Source organism: Amia ocellicauda, chromosome 18 (assembly GCF_036373705.1).
Source record: "Amia ocellicauda isolate fAmiCal2 chromosome 18, fAmiCal2.hap1, whole genome shotgun sequence".
Taxonomy (NCBI): Eukaryota; Metazoa; Chordata; class Actinopteri; order Amiiformes; family Amiidae; genus Amia; species Amia ocellicauda.
In genome coordinates, this window is record NC_089867.1 from 17,708,799 (window position 1) to 17,730,532 (window position 21,734).

Sequence of the window (21,734 nt, forward strand, 5' to 3'; positions counted from 1 at the left end):
TCACCAGCAGCAGGGCTGAAGATCCACGATTTAACAAATAGGAATATTTGCCATTTTATTTTGTATGTAGGTAATCTGGAAAATCTGTTCAAATCTGTTAAAGTTTTTTTTTTTTTTTTTTTCAAAAATCAAGAGAAATTCCAGCCCAGTATCAGCAGTCAAAATAGTTATTGAGCTGAAATAATTTCAAATGCTGATGCACACAAAGCCAGGACACATCTGGACACCTCTGGAAAGGCACAGGTAGCTTACACAGTCAGCAGGAACACTTTTCAACCTTTGAGTCGAGAAAGAAATGAAATGCAGTGACTCAAATCTTTCATTTTAAATATTTCTTTATTCATTAACGTATTTAAAATCAAAATACAGCAATCATAAAGCATTCATCACTCATTAAATTTGCATTTAATACTAGAAAATCCAAATCATGTGTGAAATAGCTTTGGGAAGTGCACACTGTTCCCAAGCATACTGAGATGAACGAGCTAACCAGGGCTGGGGTCTGAAAAAGGGAACTGATCCTGACCACGATGGCTACGTTGTAAATACTTCCAGCCTCAGAGTCATTGTTAACTTCCCACAATAGGACCCCCATGCGGCGCCCAGAGCCACCACCTGCAGCCGAACAGAAGGGAGATGTCAGCGGAACAATTCCCAGCCTGTTCAAGAATGACAGCCTTAAATAAACTTGTTGGAACCGAATATCAGCTACCACAGCTTGCAAATCCTCCCCACCACCCACATGTGCATTTCAGAGCGAGGGTAAAAAAAGGTAAATAAATGGGGTTGAAATGACACTGTGTCATCACATGCCTTAAGCTCAAGTGCCAGCATTAAGACTAATGCACCTGTGATTGGTCTATTATGACAGAGGCAGATATTTAAAACTCGGCCACATCACAGTGCCTCTCCTCATTGAGAAGGGCAGCACTCAGTTAATTGCACTCTCTCAGGGTCGGGGGGGCACATGTTCTCATACACGTGCTGACAGAAAAGGTCATGATTGGTTTCGACCAAGGTGAGCCAAGTCCTTGCGGCTTTGTTCATTGTTTGAGCTGTGATCTATGGGATTGGCTTTGGATTTTTTTTTCTTTTTAAAGAGGTATTGTTTTAAAGAAAGCCATCCATTAAAGCAGACTTGGGTTTGGATTGCAAGCAGAGGACAACAGGGCCAGGCCTTCTGGGAAAACACCTGGACAAGTCACCTGGGAAAAAAAAAAAGTATAGAATTAGTGTCTGGGCCGCACTGGGTTTAAACATTATGCTTAACTAAGGGAGATTCACTCAGCTATCTGAAGGATGAAAAGACTAGGAGAAAAAAAAAAAGACTCTAGAGGCAGTTCAAAGGACAGCAACATGACTAAACTCAGATCTTAAGGAAATGTCAGGCTCAGAGTAAAGAAACAGACATTTTAGCCGGGAAGACTCGGGGTCCTTGATTCAGATATTCAATGCCCTCCAAGGAGTGAAGCATGTCAATCAGGAGGGCATCTGCAGCAAGAATGACAATCAATCAATTTTAATTTGTTATAGCGCCCTTTGCAAGGTTGCCACAGAGCGCTGCACAGAATTAAAAAAAAAAAAAAAAAAAAGAAAATAAACCATTGGGCACAATAAAAGCCCCAGGGGCGCCCAGGTGGATTTAGGAGCTTTCCTTCACACAAGGCAGCTATTGGGGGGGTGATTTTTTGTTTTACCCCCAACCCCCACTCCTATTTCCATGTGTGCAGCCGATACTCTGCCTGGCACTGCGGCTGCAGTGGGCCGAATAAAGAAGCGAGTGCCAACGTTCACCTCCAAACACTTATACAGGCGTACAAATATTTATATACACACACTATGATTTGTTTGCTGCCTTTACTCATTTTCTTGGGTGCTTTTTGTGAAATGCACAGATAAGGACTTCCTAGAGGCTGAGGTGCAATGCTGGGGACCGACCCGCCTGCCTGCCTGCGGGAGATACTGAGCGCTGCAGTGGTCTGTGAAGCCCCTGCCGAGCTGCCAGACAAGGGAGAGAGGAGAGAAATGAAACACGCCTTTATACTGCCTCTAATGGCTGGATGTTTAAATCCAATAGAGCTGTGAGCGGCTGCAGTGTCAATCAGTTACAGGCAGCCCAGAGCCGAAGCACAGCGGGAGGGAGAGGCAATCCTAATGCACAGCATCCAGGATATTAAGTCTGAGAGAGGGAGAGAGAGACAGGGAGGAAAAGAAAGAAGGTGAAAGTAAAATCTCCTGTTCCTGTAATCATAGGAGGTCAAGTCAAACAGAATACAGTCCACAAAAACCACAACCCCTCCCCCGCCCCGAATGGGTTGGTCCCTGATTCTACTTCACAAGGCATTGAACTCCCTTATCAATGCACAGCGGCAGAAACAAGGGGGAGGTGGATTAAATCACAGATAGCCTCTCTGCAGACTTATTAAGCACGGCCCTCCCATCGGTACAAACCTTACAACTGTGATGATTAAACTAAAGAACAAGCACCACTGTTAAAGACTGTCCCGGTGCAGCGGGCTCAGAACAAATCTCTTCACAGGCAGGTGTGTGCGAGAATGACGCTAACCGCCACTGCGCTCAAACACTCCCGCACCCGCCCCGTGCCGTGCCGTGCCGTGCATAGACCTGCGCAGGTTTACATCACTGTGCAGTCACTGCCAAGTCTCAAACAAATCTTCCAGCACCACCTGTACATGCCTCCTCACACACGCTGTGAGAGAAGGACATGGTGAACCACAGATAGAGGCTCAAGGGACTTTGTGCTCTTCAAGGATCAAGAGCTTCCTGGAAAAGGACAACTGGAAACGGCTGCCCTGCGGGAGTAAATCCCCCCCATAGGCATTAAATATAGCAGCTTTTCCCTTAACTAATAGGATGACTTCCATCTGTGAGGAAATGTAGTGCAACTCACTCAAAGACTACTTAAAGCATACCAGTCAAGTTTATGTTCCCAAATGGGTGAGATTATGTGATATAAGGAGGGTAAATGCTGTCAGACAGAACACTCCGTATTTTTAATTTAAATAAATACCATAGCATATTAATTAAAATAATCCTGAGCTTTAATAAACACAAGATGTTTCTTTGCAGTTTCGACATGGTGTTTGTTCTGAGTATTGGGCCTCAATGTCCGCATATGGAAAGTTGATAATCGTTAAAAAAATACAAAAATACAAACATCGGGAAATTCATACAGTGGCACAAGAGCTTGACAAAATATCCCAGTGCATGTGTCTGAAGGTGAGTGTCTTGACAGGTCTGCTTACAGAGAAAATAAAGCAGAAAATTACCTTAAGCTGGTTTGTGCAACTGAACACTGGTCCATGGCCTCTGTTGCAACCTCCCTATCTCAGCACAATGTCTTTGTTTCAGTGTGAATGGGGTATATGACATACTCTGTTCCCAAGACTCACAAAAACAGCTGGTGTTGCTGTGCCAAAAGATTTGGGCACCACCATGTGGCCAATGTGATCCACAACAAGTGCCGATATATACACCGTCCCCATTCACTGCAGAGAACCCTTTCCAGCTTACCGACACTGTTCGGTACTGAATGTGACAAATCGCCCAAGCAAACAAAACCAATTTTCTTGCAAAAACATGCACAGGTGTAACAGGTTTCAGCAATGACAGGTTTAAACCAACTGACATTCACTCACGAGAAGCACAATGATTCGAAAGAGAGGGGTGGATAAACTCTCACAATGGCCACTTTTACTGCAGCACTATATTCTGTGTTGGGAGGACGACCACCATCCTCCTCCCATCGATATCTCATCAGAGCGTGACGACTGGCTCACCGAGTGACGGGAAGATGCCTTGGCCTAGCAGATATCTGCAGACCCTCATCAATCTTCTGCTCCCGACCTGTGGTGGTCTCACTGGAGGGAAGAAATTATAAAACAAACAAAATAAATAAATGAAACTTGAGGCTTTGCATACATTGGACAAAAGAAAAGATTTTTACATTGACATCTCCAATATTTATAGCTTGGATGGGGTCACGCTTAGCAGTCCTTAAAATAAAGCAAAATAACTACGGATACATGATTTTAAGGTGCACCAGTAGATCATTTTCACTACTGTATATGTCAAGTTCTCCCATCTTGCACAAGGCATTATAGGCCCAGATTAATGCTTTACTTCACAGATTAAATGTGTATTTTCAATATACCATAAAACGTCTACGTGTTAGCAAGAATAATACAGTTATTTTAGCATGAACCAAATGAAGAGCCCCTCCCAGTGATTTTTGGATCGATATCCCGTCTGGGCCGGAGACAAGCACCCACTCTGCAGTCCTTCGATCACTCAGGTGCTGCGTTTCTCTCTGGGGATGGCTGAACAATACGTACAGTACATAATAAATCACACGTCCCTGGAATAGACACACTTTTAATTAAGACCTCCATTGATTGTCCTCTCATGCTGAAATGGGAAGCTAGAGGTTTTCACATCTGAATACGGTTTACGTCACTTGAGATTTTACATCTGTGCATTATTTATTTATTTATTTATTTATTTATTTTTATGCTGCAGAAATAGAACTAAAATGTGAGTGTGTGTGCATGTATGTGAGAGTGTATTGGGAATTAAGTACCTAAGAAAGTAAGGTAAGAAGCTATGCATGATCCCAGAAGAGCTTTGGACACTGAACACACCAAGAGACCAAGGGACAATGTGTGTTTGCAGAAAAGACTAGGACAGGTTTGATATACAGATCTACACACACACACACACACACACACACACAATCTTTTCTGTATTCAGGCTGTGGTACAAGCTGGCAACATTTCAAAGGACCATCAAGCCCTGGCTTCCAAATGAAACAGCCAGCTTTGTTGACTTAGTGTTTTACAGAATGAAAGTGGTTTAAATAACTCAATTTGCGCATCACCATGCCCACACACATCAGTTCATACAAATGATTAACCAACACAGCTGATTTGAGTGCCTTTCTAATAACCCAGCCCCCCTCTCCCAGTCTGAAGGGCACATCCCACCACTGCCAACCCCGAACAGGCTTTTCTCCTCATCAGCGGATTAAACGTCAGTTCTCGCTCTTACAAATGACTCGCTGCCCCCCACTTATCTTTTATATCAGCCGGTTTTAATGCCCTTTAAGTCGAGTTTGAAAGCGATCCCCTCTCAGTCTGTGAGATGCGGCACACTTAACAGTATTACCGTTCACTCGCAGGGGAGGTAATTCAAATCCGAGCACGTACTCTAGTAAGACTCGATTTATATGTCCTCCCTTATAAACTGTGCAATCATTTCTAAGCACTGGCCATAATTCATTGAAAGGGGTTTTGAAGACGACATGCTTTGGATTTTAAGCCTCAACAGACAAAAGCAATGGACTACAGCGCGTGCAGCTCTGCATGGCTCAGTATGACATCTCGATATAGAAAATGCCTCTCTATACTTACAAATAATAAAAAAGCAAACCCTAGAGCAGATATTATCCTCATATTACAGAAAATAAAGCTGTAATTTATTCTCTTGATTCTGAAACACACTTCCATAGCCAACACAACATCCTTGCTTCTTTAGCCACACTGTAGCTCCAAAGAAAACCCTGGCCAAAACAGGGACGTCTGGTACCAGGGCCAAGGCAGGGAGATCTCTGCCACAGCATACACCAAGAGGAATCATTTCCAGGTTATAGAGCATCTTATCTTGTCCTTTCTCTCTATATATATATATGAACATTGAATCAATTAAGGCATAACTAAAAATATATTTACAAAAACAGCATCCACCAAAATACAGAGCTTCCCAAATGGGGTTCTAAGATGAATGCCAACTCATGGACAATCATAAGCCTCCACATGCCTATTCAATTGAGCATGACACAGTCTGTCCAGCAGAGGTCCTCATTTCACTAAATACAATTTAGAGCTTGTGAATAATCACTGCAGTCCTGGGCATTACTATCCTTGCTGCACAATTATTTCACGAGCGTGTCATTAATCGAATTAATTGCGCAACATCAATTAAAAGGGAGATCCAGAACATTTAATCTGAGCATCCCCAGGAGAGGAATTGAATTGGAAGCTGGACTTGAACTTTAATAATGCAGAGTTTGGAGTTCGATTGCGATTTATCTGCACATTCTTCTTGAAACTTGACTGGTGTGCGCTGAGGCATGTCGTGGTATTAGATGAAAAGCACTGTCATTGGCCTTGTGCCCCCTGTGAGACTCTGTGACTTACAGCACGCTGGGTCTGCAATTCTGTAGACGGGAACAGAGCACATCTCACAGAAGACTGAAACTATGCTCACTTTGGGGAAAAACAGAACCTGTCCCCCGAAAAACATAATAAAATAAAATATACTCTGTAATAAACAGACAGACTTGAACACCAATAGTTACACAGACACATTGACAGCAGTGTACACACATTCAGCCAGGGCTGCATATGCTCTAGTAGGGAGGTTGCGTCTCCCTGGCGTCTGGGTGGGAGGGGGGATGGTGTCCTGCTTCTAAGGTTTCAGGGCAGGGGGCGGGTGGAAGAGGGGGAGGTCGGTCAGTGTGAACCTGCTGCCTCCCCCTTCCCCTCACAGAATGCAAAACAAGGTCTCCTGACTCAGGGTCAGACTCAAGGGCTCACCTCAGGAATTGCTTGCTGGTCACAAGGCCTTCTTAACTGGCAGAGAGCCGTGGAAAACACAGAGCTTCGAGATTACTCAGTGGAGTGCAGCAGAGTGGGAGAGGAGAGGGAAAGGGGGGGGAGAGAGAGGCATCCTTTGGAACAGGTTTGTGAGGGTCACTTCATGGTGAAAGGAACACCTCGGGGAAATGAAACCAACCCTCCCCCTCCCCGTCTCTTTTGCAGGTGCATGCGACTCTCTGATGCACTTACTAGTTCTCACACTGCGGTTACAACTAGTCTCTCATGATCTCAAACGCTGCCACTGCGCAGGTCAGGATGCTGCTCAGAAGATCCTGCGGTGTGTAACCCTGTACTTTCCCCCTGGAATAATAAACCCCCAACCAAATCCCCTTAATGTAGGGACTTGTTTTGACAGTGTAAAAACTACTCCTTATTGGCATTCTACTCAATGCCCCGACTGCCAACCTAAAGTGCAGCATTTTTAAGATCACCCTGGTTACTCTGGCTAATAAACTACACAAGGCACAAAAACATCTCGGAGTGTCATTCCCTTCTGGGATTACCCCCCCCCCCCTGCAAGATATAAATCTATTTTTATGCTCAAGCTGCTCTGTAAACTGGAGGCCTGATCACTCATAGACAATGTTCCAAAGGGAAAAATATGTCAAAATGGAAAAATCTTTTGAAGGTGAGTGGATATCTAATAAGAAGGTATTCATTCCTTACAATATTGACAGAGGTTTCATGTAACACATGGATACAATGAGATGAACATTTTATTTTGTTACAGGCTTCACATAGTGCGGCGCTACAGTATCGGTACTGTACAGACTTTCCTTACCAGTGAAACTTGTAAGGACAAACTAGTAAAAAAAATATTAAACTCTTTGGATGCTTTCATTAGGAACAGAAATCTAAAATGTAATATGATGTACACAAGAGAGACAGATGTTTATTTACGGTCACTGAAAAGAACAAAAGTCAACTTTCACCTTGCCAATAGTGCAGGCTAGTGAATAATGAATGACCCTCAATAATCTGTCTGCACTGACCTCCTTCCGGTTTTCATGCTCAGCAGTTACAATGGGCTTCCTTCCTTCTTTTTTTTTTTTTTTTTCCACCAAATGCTTGTGGAGGCAGCAGATTAAAAGTAATGCGTGTGTGTATTTATGTATGCATATATATTTAGGGAACCCCAAAGCAGGTATTATGGGGGAAATAAGTGCTTAAAATTGTATATAGGTTTTATATAATATATATATATATATATATATACTTGCAAATTGATCCTCCTTGTTGAGAAAGTATTTGTACTGTGTGGAGTGAGTAAATATTATATTTGTGTTGGAACAGAAATCCAATTTTTTCCTTTTTCTTTCCCAGATTAACATAGAAGCATATTTTTTTTTTTACTCTGGTCTAGCATGAAGGCAAAATGTTCTTCCTGTCTCATTAAATTTCTAAACAAAAAAACAGGTTCCTTCAAAGGCGCATGATTGTGACTTTTTTTCTGTAGCTGTGACTAAATCCCCCTGTAAAGATTATCCCTCTAATCCATGGCTAAAACGGTGTAGGGGGCCCTGGTGTGAAAGCCACAGCTCGCACAGCTCCCTCTCTTGAATATTTATAGATATGATAGACTGACAGTCTCTCAGTTCAGCTGCATTACAAACCTCCACTCATTCACCTTCTGTCTGACTGCTGATCAAAACTAAATTCATAACAGTCAAAATCTAGTTGGAGTTCAGATCCCCAGAACACATTGATTACTTTTTGTTTTTCTCTCCCTATTATCCTATAGTGCTCTCCAACCTAGGATTTCAAGAGAAAAGCACAACCTCCCTGGAAACATTATGTAATCACCAACATAATAAAACAATTATACATTAAAACACTAATGCATTGTGTACTACAGGTACAGCTTTTATTTTGACTGTAGTTATGCAATAGATGTGTGTTTTGTTTCTGTTTGTTATTTTGCATCAATAGCCCTTCATGACCAGTTTGTACATTTTTGACTTTCTGGCTTAGTTCCTGTAGTCTTGGTTTTGGAGTCAAAACCGGATGTTAAACAGACTGATGTTAACGCAGAAAACAAATCACTTTTTTTGTATACAGGGATAAAAAACAAGTTTAAAGATGGGTTTGATATCAGAATCTGTGGGTTCCACAATGTATGTTTCTACACAGCTATTTTAAAGCTGAGAAATATCAAATCCAATAGTTACTAATCTGACCAATATATAAAACTCCGAGAGAAGGGAACAGTTTCATGTGTTTTTTTAATGAGCTTCACTCAAGTTAAGTGCTGCAGTATAAATGCTACCATCCCCCAAAATAATCTTTAGCATTTACAAAACACTCTAATGTACAAACAAATATTCAAAAAAAGCACAATGATTTCTTCACCGAAAGAACCGCAGCCATGTATTCAAAGAGTTCATCAGGCTACATGAAGAGTACATTAAAGAAATAAGAAATTTAAACTCTCTCAAAATAATCTCTTCAAGATACTGCATAGAAAGAGTAAAAATACTACAACATTAGATAAAAGTGCAGATTTGGAGAAATTGTACTTCTCCTTGCTTGACCACAGCTATGTATAACTTTAAATTATTTTCCACAATGAACATCTGGCAGTGATTTTACAAATACAAGACTGAAGTCCTGTCTTTAAAAGGTTTTCTGTCACTCAGGAAGGCTGTCACATGACTCTCTAGAATGCCTGTGACACCTTTCAGAGGAACGATGGTAACAGCAATGATAAGACATGACGTAAAAAATATAAAAACTGACCAAGATAAAAAGAGTAGTGTCACTGATATAGGATGTAAACAGATGTCTGATTTATAGTTATAGACTATTAGAAAAAAGGGATTCAGTCCATTGCAGTCAGGTGCAAATTTGAAGACAACCTCAGTGAATATAGCTGATCGCAGTATATTTAGGAGGGAGTCCTCACTGGAGTATAAAAAAATAATAAAGTCTCGCAATACATTGGATTGTTTGGGGAATTCCATTTCAGTACAGGACAAAGACAGGATTGTGGGTTCCTCTCACCTCTGTTCTGAATGAAATGCTAATAACAAACATGTCCAAGAAAACAATGATTAAAAAAATAAGATCAATACAGAAAGTTGTGGAACATGAAAAATGCTAACTGATGAATTTCCCCTGCACTAAGAAAACATCCTTCTTGTCAGTGTGGTGAGTACAGCTGCAATCTGGGAGGGACTAATGCTTTGTTTGAATTATTTAAAGAGGAAAGATTTTATGGGATCTCATGAAGTAACCCAAGGGGATTGTACTGACCCGTGTGCCGCAGTTTTATTCATATCACACGGCCACCCCAGGAATGGTCCAACAAGTGAACGAGCCAACGAATCCCCCGACAACACTGCCTGTGTCACAGTAGTGCAACTCCAGAGCAGGAAGGTAAACTAGTATCATCTTTGCACTGTGCGAGTAAAGTAACCCCTGTCAAAACTGGAAAATCAGACAATCCAAAGAAAAAATAAACAAAGGATGAGATGTGTGAAAAAGTGACACAAAACAGAAGACAAACCCAACCTCTCCCTTCGCCACACCCTGTGTTCCGCTCTGTGACCGTACTGGAGCGTTGCGTTGCTGGGAAGCCCTTTAAGGCACATTTTGCCGGTAGAAAAAGAGTCTGTGATGTGGGACTGCTGAGCTTAGCGCATTGTCAACGTCAGTGCTCCAGTTTGCCAGCTAGCGCTAGTCAACTCCCCCAAAGGCCTGTGCCAGTGCTCAGTGCTCCTCCACCCACTCGGGGGGGTTCATCTCCTCTGTGCGGGACGGCGTTTGGGGCCTGCCCTGGCTGTTCCGCCCCCAGATCCCAGCGTCACCCGAGTCGGCAGTGTGCTCCGGGCCATACCTGGAGCAGCAGCCGCAGCAGAGGGAGTTGGCGAGCCGCGAGCGCACCAGCTGGGTGAAGAGGACGAACATGATGCAGTTGGCGCCCCCTTGGAAGGTGTTGCCAATCCCCTGCAGCGAAAAGAAGAAGTGGTTGAAATATTGAGAATACCACCACCACCTCCCTCACTAGCTAATCCTCTGTCTACCCAAGTGGCTCATGGGTAGTAGGATTTAATCTTGTTTCCAAGGCGAAGATGGAAGGAATTGACATTCCCCTAGTTAGGATGCCAAGGTCCCGAAGATCAGCCCCCCAGCTCCCAGAGCCCCGTCCTCATTTGCAGGGGGCTGAGGAGGGTACCTGAGCCCTTGCATCTTTGCGAAGTGCGGGCCTGTAGCTGCAAGGAGCTGCATGCTGCCTCGCAGTCGGGCTTCACTCACGTGCAGTGTCACAAGGACGGGGTTGTACAAGGCTGGCGAGTCGAACAACATGAGGAAGAAGCGCACGGTGCTCCAGACACGCAGTGCGATGAAGATGATGGGGATCAGGGTGAGCTTCCTGTCTGCCATGGTGGAGCGCGAGTGGGACAGCGGGTTGCTCGACAGGATGGGGCGGTACTCGGACAGAGCGGCATGCTGGGAAGGAGGAGCACGACAGAAACAAGACTTTCATCATTTTGGCTTATCTTCACAAGGGACCCTGCTTTTCTCACCATTCAAAATCCACAACCCTGTAATACACAACTCAGTGTATTATCCTACCTTGACACACTTGTGAGCGCACATTACAATCAACATTTTAAGGAGTCCAGTGTGTAGATGATTATATTAGATAAACAACATTGTGTACTGTGAGACATCACCCTGCCCACACCCAACGGGAAATGGAATAACCAACTCTCCTTTCAGTTCTGCATGCATGAATGCCAACACAGAATGGGAAGTGTGTGTGTGTGGTGGTGGGGGGTGTACAGGCATGGCAGGTTCCTCACCGCAGTGCTGATATGCTTCTTGATGAGGATGTAGAGCACAGGCAGGGTGATGTAGGCAAGCAGCTCCCAGATCTTGCCCGTCAACAACATCCACAGCACGTGGTCCTCGGCCCGGATGCTGACCCAGCACCAGCCGACCGACACCTCCGAGGCATCGTAGCCGATTTTCTGCAGAGAGACGGCGGCAACTGTGATCACCAGAGGGATGCCCCAGCTGAGAGAGAGGAGGAGGAAGGAAGGAAGGAAAAACAACATGATTACAGAAGGCAGTGCAGATGCAAGCTAGGTCAACAACCACTTAGGCAACTTCATGGCAATTTACATCTTGTGGGCTTTTCTTATTGATGAGGTAAGCCCCGAGAGCCACAAGCTGCAGAAGACTGCCCACATGCACACATCTGGAGTGATGTCAGACTTGGGCAAGGATTTTCTTTTTTTAGCTTCTCAATTGATTTATTATTGAACTTAACAGGTAACCTTTAGGCATTCATCTTGTGACATAAGAGCAAATCAGTCATCAACTAAATGCCTGGTGCTTTCCTCCAGTGTGGATGGGGACCCATTTAGGATTGCAGCATAGAAACTTTCTGGAAGGGTTCTTCTGCCAAGCACTTCTGCATTTTGTTTCTTGGTTTGTTGCGGTGGATCAGTTTCAGAAAGCTGACAGACTCCCCTGATTCATAAAGAATGCTGTGGAATGAAACGCAGCCTGGAGTTCAAAATCTAGGGCTGTACAAATCAAATTTAAAGTTTGAAGTGTTCTTTTTTTTTTTTTTTTTTTCATTTCCAACAAAAATATCCCCTTAGGAATGACTGCTGTGGTGATGTTAGTGGGGACACTTAACAATACCCTTTTCTTCTGGTTTAGACTCAGGAACAAAACTATTCTACTACCGAAACAAAAAACAAATCTGGTACTTTCGACCACAGTAATTTACCACAGTCTATGCATCTGATTTTCTCAGGGATGGGGTTTCTGTTCTCACTCATATGATGAAGAGATTCTTGATCTTAAGTAGTTATGCAGCTTTTTTTTTTTTTTTTTTTAAACACTAGTGCTCTTTGTAAAGAAAATAAAACAATTCCCACAGCCAGGCCACCGATCTCTTAACATCATGCTGTGTAAGGGTCCCTTGTCAGGTACCCCTATCACAATAACTTCCAGAGTCAATTAATAAAAACAAAAAACATGAAATCTGCCAGCATATCAGAGTTTATGTTAATCAATAGAAACTAACTATCCTCCACCCTCTTACTCTCCTAAACAAGGCACACTGCTTATTACCCACACCAGTGGTCATCGAAACCAGTCCTCAGGGGACACAAGCCTGGAGAATTCAGCAAAATATCACCTGCTTTACAGCTAAGAAAGAGGTCAAATTGGCCCAATTAAGATAAATTAATTGATTAAGAACTGGGGTGGAATAAAAGATGGATGTTGCAAGCCATTTGAAGAGCAGATTTGAGGGACACTGCTGTACAGCGACATCACTCCCCTTGGTTTCTCACACACATCAGTTGTGCACGCGGGGAAAACACAGCCACTTTGCCCAAGCGATGTACGGATGTCTGGACGCTTAATGTGTGGTTCATTCATAACATCGCTCATTGCATCACATGTACATGATCCTCAGCTCCTCAACACTATTTGGAAAAAATACACACACGGAAAAAGGAAAGGAAGTTGTGCAGTGTGTAATTAGCTGTGCCAAGTGCTTGTGCACAGGATATACCAGTGTATCACTCTGCAGCACTGTCAAGGCCTGTACTTCGTTACTTAGTTGGAAATGAAATCCACAATTGCTGCCTCACAAAGCATGCCTTTGTGACAGCTGTTTCTCAGAGGCGAGGGGATTTTGATCTGAGAAGAACAAAGGCCCTATGCTGCTCCTGGCTCTGTGCGTTCACATATGCGGAACCACCGCCCACTCGCTCGGACAAGGCAGGAGGCTGAAGGAATTTGGCACGAAACAGATTTTGAAAGCCGAAATAGAAAGGGGAGTAAACTCAGTAGTGACTACATGCTTTATTTAAGGCGTACTACAACGGTCATCTATACCAAACACGTCGCTGACTTTCTGCCTATTCTCACTCTGTGGGTTCGGCCAAAATCATCCCACTGAATACAGTCTTACTAAACGGGTCACATGTTTTCTCAACCTGATTCCAACCTGGTGTCTAAGTCGCAGTCCAAAACTTTGGTTGACTAGATTGTAACAAGGTTAGCGTTATTGTTTTTTTATGATTTTATGTTTAAGAGTTTAGCCCTGGAAGACCACAGTTCAACATATTTTATAGGTTTCTTGGAAACTGTTAAAGTAATTCTGTTGAGGCCAATATATATAACAATGGGTGGTTTAGAGCTCAGGGAGGAATAAAACCTGGAGGCAGTGCAGCCCAGCAGGACTGGAACCGTAAAGCCATGGCATCACACAACGCTGGCGGGCTCCCTGTGTCGGCTGGCTGGTGTTTTACTCCAGCCCCCAGCTGTTGTAGCCTACTGACCCAACTGATTTCCACCTGTTTAAGAGCTGGAAACAACTGACAAGGTTTAAACAAAACAATCAATGGTCCAATTAAAGGGCTCAGTCAGAATAAAAAGTCAGCAGACACAGAGGTTGTCCCAGACTGGGGTTGAGCACCACTGCGTTAGGCCACTTCTGGCTGCAGTTGCAGTTCCTGTAGTTTTGGATCACTAGTCACTAAAATATTTAGTGGCGATCTGTCAGTCTGGTCATCTATCAGTCAGTCTGCAAAGCAGGCTACACCAACTACTTTTGCTTGCTTTTGGCACCCCAGAGAAACTAAAAGACTCAGCTGGACACTTTAAATTAAAGGGCATTTTCCGAACGGCCGATTTGCTAAAAGCAACATTTGTTCTCATTTGCAACAGCAGCGAGACGAGATGGCTAATCAATGTTGAGTTAATCAGAAGTAGAAATGTCTGACCTACTCAAACATGGCAGGTCAATGATAGATTACAGCCACTAATCATCATAAGTACTGTAATGGGTTTTAGTGTTTTATTAATTTATTTCCTGCTCCTTGGCAAGGCACATAAACCACTGGAAACATCTTCATTCCTTGGTGTCGTCACCAGCCCTCTTCCACAACAGACTAACTAAAAACTGATTAAAACACACAGGATGCGAGGTTACTGCATCACCATTAGACATGCATTTCAATGTCATGGAGTTAACCCATTTTGAAAGATATGAAAACTAACCCACATTAGACATTCAGTGGGGGGCAAACAAATTATAAAAGAGAGAGCAACAGCACTGTTTTGGATGCAGCCCATGTTTTTACATTATTCAAATGGTTGGAAGTTTGTATTTCAGTTCAATATACTTCCTTTCCATTGTAATTCTATATCTAGTATAAAAGATGATCTGAGGGACAAATGCTGCATCTAAATCCAGGTAAGAGTGGACAAAGCCAGAATGTCCTTAACACTGTACAAACTATAACAGATTGAAGTCACAGTATGTAAACTCTGAACTGCAGATAAAATGATTTCTACCTTAACCTGGAGGCGATTTACCACGGACCCTGTACAACACTATTAGTAAAGTTGGACAGGTTGGACTTCCATCACACTTTTAGTTAGACTTCATTAACATTATCTATTGCATATACACTCACGTAAAGGATTATTAGGAACACCATACTAATACTGTGTTTGACCCCCTTTCGCCTTCAGAACTGCCTTAATTCTACGTGGCATTGATTCAACAAGGTGCTGAAAGCATTCTTTAGAAATGTTGGCCCATATTGATAGGATAGCATCTTGCACTTGATGGAGATTTGTGGGATGCACATCCAGGGCACGAAGCTCCCGTTCCACCACATCCCAAAGATGCTCTATTGGGTTGAGATCTGGTGACTGTGGGGGCCAGTTTAGTACAGTGAACTCATTGTCATGTTCAAGAAACCAATTTGAAATGATTGGACCTTTGTGACATGGTGCATTATCCTGCTGGAAGTAGCCATCAGAGGATGGGTACATGGTGGTCATAAAGGGATGGACATGGTCAGAAACAATGCTCAGGTAGGCCGTGGCATTTAAACGATGCCCAATTGGCACTAAGGGGCCTAAAGTGTGCCAAGAAAACATCCCCCACACCATTACACCACCACCACCAGCCTGCACAGTGGTAACAAGGCATGATGGATCCATGTTCTCATTCTGTTTACGCCAAATTCTGACTCTACCATCTGAATGTCTCAACAGAAATCGAGACTCATCAGACCAGGCAACATTTTTTCAGTCTTCAACTGTCCAATTTTGGTGAGCTTGTGCAAATTGTAGCCTCTTTTTCCTATTTGTAGTGGAGATGAGTGGTACCCGGTGGGGTCTTCTGCTGTTGTAGCCCATCCGCCTCAAGGTTGTACGTGTTGTGGCTTCACAAATGCTTTGCTGCATACCTCGGTTGTAACGAGTGCTTATTTCAGTCAAAGTTGCTCTTCTATCAGCTTGAATCAGTCGGCCCATTCTCCTCTGACCTCTAGCATCAACAAGGCATTTTCGCCCACAGGACTGCCGCATACTGGATGTTTTTCCCTTTTCACACCATTCTTTGTAAACCCTAGAAATGGTTGTGCGTGAAAATCCCAGTAACTGAGCAGATTGTGAAATACTCAGACCGGCCCGTCTGGCACCAACAACCATGCCACGCTCAAAATTGCTTAAATCACCTTTGTTTCCCATTCAGACATTCAGTTTGGAGTTCAGGAGATTGTCTTGACCAGGACCACACCCCTAAATGCATTGAAGCAACTGCCATGTGATTGGTTGGTTAGATAATTGCATTAATGAGAAATTGAACAGGTGTTCCTAATAATCCTTTAGGTGAGTGTATAAGTGTGAGTGTGTATTGGAATGCACTGGAAACATTCATTGAAACATGAATTTATCTCTGTAGAATAGAGGACCTTTTGACAATATTCCCAGGCTTGTGTACACACAAGTTGCTGATCAATGAACTAACATTTGAGACAATTAGCTTATTTCTGCCTGCCAATCTTGGTGGACATGAGATATATGGGGGATGGAAAAATGATACACAAAATTATAAAAGTGACGTTTTATAAAAAAAAATGTAATTCCGTTACTAAATTATTTTTAAAGACGTTTAATGGAATTGATATATTCTAAGGAAGAAAAAAAAACTAGCAGTAATAATTCAGATTAGATATAATCTGGGGTCATTTATTCAGTTTTAAGGTTTCTGTCCTTGTTTCCTTTGCGTTAATTTGTAACAAATCCAAGAATATTGTTTCAGTAGGTTACATTATGAGTATATCTCCTCCTAGTCTATATTTAAATACTTATTTAGTTGGATTTAAAGAAATGAAAACTAATTTTAAACTGTTTATCCGCCTGGCTAATGTAAATGTTGCAGTTAACAACAACAACTATTGAATAGAAAGTCCTGGTCAACATAATTGTTGGTAAATAATCAAACAGGTGCATTTAAAAGGAGTTGGTACCTCAATTACTTTTGCACAATTCAAATGTAAAAACAAATGAAATGATCACATCCCTTTTGATATCCCTGTGAGATGTACAGTTTATCAGAGAGGGAACAGTTATGTCTGCCAAAACAACAGCAAAGCAAAGTGGTTCCTTCAGTCCAGGCTTACCTGATGACATGAAACCACAAGGACAAGCTGTCGGCCAGTCTCTGGTCGGACTTCACGATGAAGATGTACAGGTAAATGGCAATCGCCACGGTCCAGAAAAACGAACTGGTGTTGGAGAAGGTGGACAGGGCTCCTTGGAGGACACAGTCCCACGAATCCGACTCAAAGACCCGCAGGACCCCGTAGAAGTAAGACAGGGCAGAGATCAGGTCAGCGACCGAGAGAAAGACCAGCAGTCTCCTGGGTTTGGTCCTCAAGTCCTTCCACACGATGTAGGAGAAGATAATCAGGCAAGAGCCGAAGAAGGACAGCACACACGAAATCAGGATGATAACCTGCTCGTACAAGTAAACCCCAGTATCAGCCATTGTACTGTGCTGACGACCTCTGCTCGCAAACACACACCGCCACTCAACTGCGGGCTGCTTCAGGTGAGGGTCAAGCGTGGTGGCCCAACATTGCGTAGGAAGTCAAACAATTCATAAAAAAGCTTTGATTTAGTTTTACTGTGACTGATTTAGCAAATGCATCTTCCTCTTCCCCCAGGGCACTTGCACGTCACATGCAAAACAAACTCAAAAAACCCAAACCTAAGTTAGCAGCGCTGGTGGAGAAAGAAACGCAGGTTTGGTTTGGTTTTTGAGGATCTCCAAAACAGTGCAAAGACGCGCAACAGCAACTTTCGGAAGTTTTTGGTATGAGATGCAAAAACCATCCAGGCTGCGTATGATCCGAGTTAGCGATGATATCTTTCGTTTTCCCTTCGGTGTAACCCGGAAACCAAATCCTCAACCCAGTCCCCTGTGCAGCTTTCGCGATGTCCTCATATTGAGCAGAGAGCAGCCCCTGTGCGCCCCCGGCCCCTCGGCATCGCCCGGCTCCCCGCCTGCGTGTGGATCTGCTGACCGAAACTTCACAGCACGCCGCGTCTCCGTCCGGTCGTTACTGGCGGTCTGTCCGGGACAATAACGCACTTTACTGCCCCCTAGCGAGACACTTGAAAGGTGACTGGAGGGCTTTGATTTAATGTGATTTGAGATCAAAACAAGATCAGGCAAGGGCACCACACGTTGCATTTCGGGTTGCTTAACTTTGTATTTGTTTGTGTCCATATTTTAAGCAGCACTTTAAATTGCAAGACTTAAAAACGACCGATACATTCATATAAGCATCTAAGAGCATCTACTGGACACAAAGTTGGCCTAAGTGAGGAAACAAATAGAGACCAGGTGAAGTGAAAATGTAATAACTGGGTATACAGTACCATATACAAATAAATTCAAACACACACACACACAGACAGTACTAGATATTCAGGGCATCACACTTTGGGTGTTGCCTACGACACTCCCTGTACTCTAGGCCATGCTATGTCCTACAACACGTCCAATACGACATGCTCTGTCCCCTAACACACACTACCCTAAAACATGCCCTGTCTCCTATGACACACTGTCACCAACAACACACCTTTCCTCTATGACACGCCTGTCTCCTACAACACACTGTCCCCTAAGGCACGCCATCCCCTACGACATACCTGTCCCTCCAGCTCAGTGCAGCAATGGTTTCCAGCCGTTATATAGCCTATGAAGGGTTATTTCACTGTGTGCTAGGTTGATCAGTACAACAATGAGTAAAGGCACTAATTGCAGACAGGTTTGTTAGGTGGGCAGATGTATCTGGATCCAGGGCCCAGTTGAGTGACCACACAGAATTTGAAAAATTAAAGGACAGTGTCTAGGACAATCAGATATCTTTGTCTTGTTTAGGCTGAGCACAAGAAACAAATCGTTACACCTGGAATCAGAGGGAAGAAAAGATGTTCCCTGTGTAGAAACTGCAAAACTGTAACTCAACATTCAGATTGACTCCTCTGCTCTGCTGCTGCTATATATATCCCAATAAAGAAGCATTGATTGACAAGATTGGAGACCCTTTTTCCTTACACCTAGATAATCCTTCTCTATGTATTAAAGGCAACTTTCAGTATAACACAGTACCCAGTGTTATCTGCAGCAGTACAACATACACAAAAGTGCTAGCCAAATTACTGATGTGATTGTAGAATTTTCAAGTCTGCTAGAATAGATAAAATGCCGTTATTAAGCATCAGGCATTTAATTAATCTTTACAATATTTATAGTAATATTTACATAGAAGAGTGAAGCACAATTAAGTCTCAATATCTCTATCACAGGTTCAAAATGTATTACACTGTTACCCTATCCTAAAATTAAAATAAAGATTCCAACAAACAAAACAAAAAATAAAGATACCTGACAAAATTATGTCTACCTGTACACGGAATCATACAGATTTATATTGCAAATTAAGAGAGTCAAAATTTCAAAATGGGTGGCATCTTTCTTAAATTGGTTCCGCAGACTGGCGGCCTGTGCTAACAAATCTCAATTCTCAATTTTCTATTCACTTAGCTGGAACAGTTTCCCATTTGCTCATTATGTCAGGGGCAGTTGTTAAAATTTAATAAAGACCGAACTTAATTTGACAAAATCTCAAGACCGACAAAAAAAAAATTCTTGTGGAAAACACACCAGGGAATAGAGCAGCTGTCTAAAGTCATATATTATCCTGACTCGAGTCTTTCAATAAATAGCAGCCTTTAAGATTTGACTGTAGTGATAAAAAGAACTAATTATAAGAGGTGATAGTTTCTATTACAATACTTCACTCAAGAGTTATTATATATTATACTTATTCAAAATTAAAAGTCAACATAAACTTTAGAGGGCAGAAACATGAACTGAGGAATCTTTAACATTAATATAAAGGTAATGCATTTGTGATTAAACATGATGGATTGTGTACTTAAGTTCTCTGAAGAATACAACACATGATCCAATGAAACAGGACACAAAGAGGGACTTACTTACAAACTTTGTCATCTAGAAATAGCATCACAGCCATGTGGCTTTGTTTCTGTATAGGCCTACCACTATATTTTGTTTTTCTTTCTATTTTTATCTCCCCCTGAAGCATGATCTCAACACTCTGGTAAACATGGCTGGTAAGTATTGACCCCTGTTATGAAAACAAAACACATTGTGTTGTCCAAGTAAAAGCGCTAGTGTAATATCACATTTTTGTTCCTGAAGCCACTACTGCATCGATTCTTTTTTCTTTCAGATTTTATGGCTGACTGATATGTTTGGGTTTCACTAGACCGATGACGCAGTGCTTATGAAGAACACACAGCTTGATTCTGGAATGGAGTAACATCCTTAAGACAAAATGGAGCTTTGAAAAGTCCTTCTTTTAGAGACTATCATGCTTGTACTAAAGTAGAAACAAGGATGTCTCACATATGCTCACCCATAATCAGCATTAACCTCAAAGGGCACTTACATCGATGTGCCACCAGGGAGCGCTAGTCGCTAAGGAAAAAAGAAGCAATTAAAACATTGATAATTAGGCTATCATGAACAACATTGCTTAAATTAAATGAATCACTGAACAACACTGTTTGAAATGAAGGGTTTGAACTGAACTGTATCTTCCCAGGTTTCTCTAATGACAACAGACAGATTACACTTTATTTGTCAGGATTGTTTTTTTTTTTCTGAAATCTAAAAATGTTTGCTAGTACTTTTGTGAACCTGGAGGTGGGCTATTACAGCAAAATAAAACCTCTTAAAATTTGTGTTGTAATGCTTAGGAAATAATAATTAAAATAGAAAAGAAAAACATGATTGTCGTGTCCTCTGTCAAACTATGTGTCGTAAACAATTGTCTGAACCAACTAGCCATATGTGTGAGGCGCAACCTGACTGAACGTGAACTGCAGTGTAGGCCCTTCTGGTCTGTTGACATGTGACGTTGTCGTACTTCTTCAAGCACAGCTGGGATTCTGTCGCCTCAGAAGGGAATATGCACAACTGGTCTGCCTGGTTCAACTTGTTAACCCAGAAAAGCATGACAGGCAAAGAAAATACCACCACAAATAAACCATGTGCTTTGAAAATTAAGCACAAGTAAATACATAAATAATACAGCTACTACTAATATATTCACTGATGATTATATTACACTTACTAATGGAAACATTACACTAAAGACTAGACACTTGCTCTCATCCAGTTTAGTCTGGATATAGCAATGCAAATCCTAAAATTATGTCATAAAAATTATCAAAAGAATATTACATTTTAAAGACATTATTATTATTAACTTAAACCATTTTTGGGTTGTTATATTTCAGATGAAAGGTTTATTTTTATTTTTTTTGTGATGTGTTTGTTTAAATATGAAGTTGCTGATGATATTCGGGGTTATAGAGTGGCAAGAAAAAGTATGTGATCCCTTTGGAATTACCTGGATTTATGCATAAATTGGTCATACAATTTAATCTGATCTTCATCTAAATCACAACAATAGACAAACACAGTCTGCTTAAACTAATAACACAAATTGTATTTTTCTTGTCTATATTGAATACATCATTTAAATCAGCGGTTCCCAAACTGTGATGTGCTTACCCCCAGGGGTGCATGGGCTGACCCCAAGGGGTGCATCAGAAGAAAAAAGTCCCTGGGTCAAAATGTTTGTGAATCCCTGATTTAAACATTCACAGTGCAGGGTGGAA

At 42.2% G+C, this 21,734-nt stretch overlaps 1 protein-coding gene across 2 annotated transcripts; it reads right to left on the reverse strand.

The window, feature by feature from the left end:
- Positions 1-317: 317 nt before the first annotated feature.
- Positions 318-18,101, reverse strand: gpr157 (G protein-coupled receptor 157). 2 transcript variants are annotated; one of them, XM_066691612.1, is made up of 6 exons: positions 17,129-18,101; positions 11,483-11,696; positions 10,932-11,126; positions 10,513-10,622; positions 3,801-3,881; positions 318-1,205 (listed from the first exon to the last, which is right to left on the reverse strand). In XM_066691612.1, the coding sequence occupies exons 1-6, from the start codon at positions 17,494-17,496 to the stop codon at positions 1,202-1,204; spliced, it is 972 nt and encodes a 323-aa protein (XP_066547709.1). In that variant the 5' UTR covers positions 17,497-18,101; the 3' UTR covers positions 318-1,201. The 2 variants fall into 2 exon arrangements, with proteins under 2 accessions (XP_066547709.1, XP_066547708.1); XM_066691611.1 differs by lacking the exons at positions 318-1,205; positions 3,801-3,881 and having other exon boundaries at positions 7,715-10,622.
- Positions 18,102-21,734: the final 3,633 nt, after the last annotated feature.

Coding starts and splice junctions, on each gene's coding strand:
- gpr157 (XM_066691611.1), bottom strand. CDS start 17,496: ATGGCTGATACTGGGGTTTACTTGTACGAGCAGGTTATCATCCTGATT. Junction 11,127..11,482: donor AGAAGCATATCAGCACTGCG/GTGAGGAACCTG, acceptor CCTCCTTCCCAG/CATGCCGCTCTGTCCGAGTA. Junction 10,623..10,931: donor CCGTCCTTGTGACACTGCAC/GTGAGTGAAGCC, acceptor TTTTCGCTGCAG/GGGATTGGCAACACCTTCCA.